This window comes from Propithecus coquereli, unplaced genomic scaffold (genome assembly GCF_000956105.1).
Source record: "Propithecus coquereli isolate 6110/MARCELLA unplaced genomic scaffold, Pcoq_1.0 Scaffold94, whole genome shotgun sequence".
In the NCBI taxonomy this organism is placed as follows: Eukaryota; Metazoa; Chordata; class Mammalia; order Primates; family Indriidae; genus Propithecus; species Propithecus coquereli.
Window position 1 is genome coordinate 3,536,924 of NW_012155729.1, and position 5,499 is coordinate 3,542,422.

Consider the following 5,499-nt stretch of genomic DNA (forward strand, 5'->3'; position numbering starts at 1 on the left):
GCCCAGGAGTCTGAGGTTGCTGTGAGCTAGGCTGACGCTACGGCACTCACTCTAGCCAGGGCAACAAAGTGAGACTCTGTCTCAAAAAAAAAAAAAAAAAAGTTGATATTGAGTAAGCAGAAAACATTTGGGATACTGTGTCTGGTCTGGCTGCCATATTATATATAAGATCTTGACAAATTAAGAGAATTTCCAAAGAAGAGTAGCCAAGGGATGTATATAGCATATTATGAGAAACGACTAAGGAAACTAAACTGTTTAGCAGGAAGAAAAAAGGAATCAGAGGTTATGTGACAGTTGTTAAAACAGCTAGAAACCAATATAGTTTTATATATTATAAAAACAATCATTTTTATGGTAAGCAGTGTGGGTTCTAGAGTCAACCTGGCTTCACTGCAGTTACGAGCTATGCAACTCGGGCTTTTCCCGTGTGTAAGGATAGTAACAGCCCCCGCATCTCACAGGGCTGCATGAAGGACTACATAGACTAAAGTTAGATGACACACAAAGTACCTAGCACTTACGTGCCTGGCGCATACATGCTCAAAAACTGTTAGCTGTTGTTACACTGTTTAAATAATTTGCTCTTAGCCATACTTCTCTTTAACTTCACCACCCCTGTACCTTTCCCTGTCCCATTCCTTCATTCTTGCCTGCCACTCGAGACCGCAAAATCCTTTCCATTAATAGGAAAACAGTTGCTGCTAAGGTAGCAATTCGGTCAAAATTCATGAGACTGCATCCTAAAGCAGGTGAATTCTACTGTATGTAAATTATACCTCAATAAACCTAACCTTAAAAATACGTATTTGCTTATTTTTCAAAAAGAAACAAAAGAAGGATAAACCAGAAAATGATTACCCATCAGAGCAGAAAGACTGGAGTAGAAAGATGAGATCAAGACTCTATAAATGTACCTTTTGACTTTCAAGCCACGTAAATGTTTTTTATATTTGAAAAAATTAAATCAAAAAGGGAAAAATAAAACTGCCAAAAGGTAATTTCTGTTAAACAAAGGAGATAACTGAAATTTTCCTAACATCAAGAGCTCCATGAAAGAATAAAAATTTATAAAAAACAAACACAAACCTTGTTTAAAAGAATTTTATTTAAACTCTTAAACTCCTATGAAGGCACTTTATTTGAATTAAATTTTCACAGTCATTTAAAAGAATTAAAATAATTTCAAAACGACCATCACACTAGTAACTGCTCCAACTGAATAAGGAACCATTCCTTTCTTTTCCCAACTGTCACTCTCGACCTAGCCACGATTCTGTGTGGTGTTTTTGACCTTCTGGCCATCGTGTCTTTGAACATTTTATACCCAATATTTTCTTCCCTAATAAGTAAATAAATGAAGTTAGAGAAACTGCCAAGATAATTCAAACTGGGTTTACAGATGAGAAAACTTTCCAACACTAATGCCAAAATAATTATGAGAGAATTTATCAGCAGTTTTCCTAGTCTCCCAATCTAAACCTTCCCCTCCTCTCAACTCCTAGAGCATCACCATCTACAAAATTCATCTACCTTTCACTTATACAGATTTATCATTCTTCAAACCACTCTGTACAACTAAAACACCAAAGAACAGAAGGTCTTTTCTAAGGGTGTTTGCTATTTAAGAGAAGACACCAGATTAGGAAATGTTAACAGGAATCTTTAGTGAGAGAAGAGAAAATAATTTGGGGCAGATAATAAAATTACTCCAAACTCACTGGGAATTCCTAAAATCAGAGATGTTGGGGAATGACAATAGTGCCAACAGCAGTCCCTGACCTTTTTGGCACCAAGGACCATTTTCATGGAAGACAATTTTTCCACGGACTGGGGAGGAGGGATGGTTTCGGGATGATTCAAGCACATTACATTTACCGTGCACTTTATTTCTATTATTACGCTGTAATATATAATGAAATAATTATACAACTCACCCCTGAACTAGAAGATGAGCTTCACCAGAACAGAGTACTTCTCTTTTCTTTTTTGACAGGTTGGACAACAGAGCACAGGGGTCAGCTCAGGAACACAAGGGCTCTGGAGCAGCACCACCGGTGTTTCAACTCCGACCCTGCTACTTACTATCTATTGGATTGTAGGCCTGACTCTCCTCATCCATAAACAGAAACCCTACCTCATAGAGGTGTTTTAAAAGTCAAATAAAAAATGACATGAAGTGTTTAGTACAGAGCCTAAAGAGATAGGAAACACTCAAGAAAAGCAAAGCTATTGTGAATTACTACGAAAAGAGCTCAGATGCACCAGCAATGAGATACATGGTCTACAGATGGGCATTTAAATTCCTAAGGGTAGAGGTTTTCGAACATTTTGTTCACTGATGTCTTCCCAACTGCCTAGAACAGTGTCTGGCACATAAATATTTGTGCACTGGATGGATGAATCCCTAAGACTCTTTTCACTATAAAATCTCATTATTCTGAGAAAATGCAATGGAATTACTTACTAGATGCTAGAGCTTCTGCTTCAGTAGAAGGAACCTTGTAGATTTTTCCACCCTTATAGACAAAGCTCCCTTCAATCACTTTGAAATCCAGATAGCGGGTGACCTCTGTATAAAGCAGCATCTTAACCAGCTGACCTAGAAAAGTCACATAATGCAAACTTTTACTTAAGTCTTACCACCATTAAAAATTAGCAAAAATAAAAGTATATTCACTAATACTGACGGCTTTCCAAATTTTTCCTAATAATGTCCAATAACTCTGACAAAAAAAAAAAATCTCTAAAGCCATATTTTAAATAAGACAACCAGAATGCATACTTATTGCATTGCATACTGAGAAGCTTTCTTTCTTTAATGTTACAACTTAAAGGTTAATAATTCTTTTTTTTCTTTTTGTATCTTTTTTCCCTCAATTTACAGACAAGAAAAAAAGGTTAATAATTCTATCAACATGCTTTTGCAAAAGCTACAAAAACTTTATTAGAGATATGAGGTTTAGGATTATAGCATTACTGTAAATGGGTTTGGGTTGCTTCACAGTTTCTACTGTATTTTAAAGAGAGGCAACTCCCAAAATTTTCCAGTAATTTGTACTCTTCAATTTCCAACTCAATTTATATTTGTTAAGGTGAACATTAACTTCTGATTATGGCCAGGATTACAATTGGAAAGATTTTCTGCCTACAAACCAAAAACTTTTGGCTGGGAAAGGTGGCTCATGCCTGTAATCCTAGCACTTTGGGAGGCCAAGGTGGGAGGACTGCTTGACTTCAGGAGTTCGAGACCAGCCTGAGCAAGAACGAGATCCCGTTTCTACTAAAACAGAAAAAATTAACCAGGTGTGGTGGCTCGTGTCTATAGTCCCAGCTACTGGGGAGACTGAGGCAGCAGGATCGCTTGAGCCCAGGAGTTTGAGGTTGCAGTGAGCTATGACGACGCTACTGCACTCTAGCTGAGGTGACAGAGTAAGACACTGTCTCCAAAAAAAGGAGGGGGGAGGGTAACACATATTTTATGTAACACAAATAGACTTAGAACCAAAAATTTAGTTTTTCAATATCATCTCAGAAAAAGGTACTAATATCAATTTAAAAAGAGATTTAGCTCCTCTAAAGTCATCAAAATTAATATGAACATTTTAAAAGCCTACAAACTAGAAAAACATTAAAATGACTCTGTCTCTGAAAGCCCAGTTATCTAAGATTGTCATGAAAGTACCAAGAGGGAAGTGCATTACAAATGTTTACAATTTTGGTACATATTGGGCCACATCACAACTCTGTTTCTCTAGAACCAATTACTAGTAAGTCATACCCTCGTACCTCCTCCATTCTTAACTTATTAGCTCCAGACATCTAATGGACCATTTGACTCACCATACTGTTGCCTTTCAACAAAATCTAGTTCCTCACACCCAGAATAATACTCTGTAAAGTTAGGTTTGATGTTCGAGTTGGATTCAAAGTGCCATTGCAAATTTATCATAAATTTCAGTTAGAATTCTTTACCATTAGCCATAAGGAACTTGGGAATCAGGTCAACATTCCAGTCTCTTCCTCTCCCCATCGATGCTGGCGGTGGTCCTGGTAATTTAAATCTTTTGTATAACTAAAAGCAAAACAAAAAATACCCACGATGTTACAAAATTTAATTATTTATTGTAATACGCAACTATTTTTCATTAACTGGTTTTAGTATTAATATAACTAAGCACACCAGCCTGGGCAACACAGCAAGACCCCATCTCTACAAAAAATTAGCCTAGGGCAGCAGTGCACGCCTGTAATCCCAGCTACTGGGGAGGCTGAGGCAGGAGGATCGCTTGAGCCCACAAGTGCAAGGATGCCGTGAGCCATAGTTGCACCACTGCACTCCAGCCTAGGTAACAAAGCAAAACCGTTTCTCTTAAAAAAAAAACAAACAAACAAAAAAAAAAACCTAAGCACTACCGAAGTATGGAAAGTAGGAGGGCATTTCATTTTTTATCAGATAAAATTTTTAGCAAAGTTCTAACACATATGTAAATTAAGTATATTATTAAATTCATGAATGCTAAAATAAATATTACAGAAGTGAGTTTTTAATTTGTTTTTTTACTAGCAGAAAAAAATACAAAACTATTTGTCAATGATGCACTAGTTCTGCAGAAACCTCCCTTATTATCTGTAGAAATCATTTAAACTCATTCTCTCTTGAATAAAAAGCTAACAAAGGCTTAATTTTGCTTCTGTAGTTACATAAGGAATTAAAAATAAATTTTAGATTCTTCAAATCAGAAAAGTCATTTAAAATTAGTTCCAGTTCTTTATTGAGATATAACTGATGCTTTAAAAACTGCATATTTCATGCATACATACATTTTGATGAGTTTGGACATAGGCATCCACCCATGACGACATCACCACAAATTACTAATCAAAACCTCCAGCAATTTCCCTGTGTACTTTTGTGTTTGTTTTGTGGTAAGAATACTTGGTTAATTTACAATTTACATGAACTGAGAAGAAGCTCAGATAAAAGAAAGCTTATAGTTTAAAGAATACTCACTCAATCTCATGAATCCTATCGCTAAAGTAGAAGAGAATATGCAAAGTTGGCAGAAATTTAGGTACTAAAAATTCATGACTTCCTGAATATATGCACCAAAAAAGAAGAAACTTGCTCATCTTTTGAAGACCAGCCAATAAATGTACTAAGTGTGGGAGGCACGGTGCCAGCCTATCACGACACAGCTTACTGACAGCACAGAGATCTGGGTCAGCACCCAGACCAAGGGGTCGAACTTAGCATCCTGAATGGCTGGGTAACCTGACATCACGTGCCTCCTAATTGTGCTGCAATATGAAGTACTCAACAATAATGTCTAATAAACTAGCCTCAACTTCTCAAAAAAAAGAAGTGCGGAAACTTTTATAGATTGAGGGAATAAAGAGGAAACAATACCAAATGCAATACTTGAACCTTGAGTTAATCCTGAAACAAGACTACCACACAGCTGTATGATACATTCTTGGGATCACTGGGAAATCTGA

At 36.6% G+C, this 5,499-nt stretch overlaps 1 protein-coding gene across 1 annotated transcript in view; it reads right to left on the bottom strand.

Moving 5' to 3' along the window:
* The window catches only part of GDI2 (GDP dissociation inhibitor 2), a 43,200-nt gene that overhangs the window by 24,675 nt on the left and 13,026 nt on the right, over positions 1-5,499 (bottom strand). Inside the window, exons 3-4 of the mRNA XM_012664902.1 lie at positions 3,976-4,075; positions 2,468-2,602 (exon numbers count right to left, since the gene is read on the bottom strand). Coding sequence (XP_012520356.1) covers positions 2,468-2,602; positions 3,976-4,075 — 235 coding nt within the window. The remainder of the gene's footprint in view (positions 1-2,467; positions 2,603-3,975; positions 4,076-5,499) is intronic.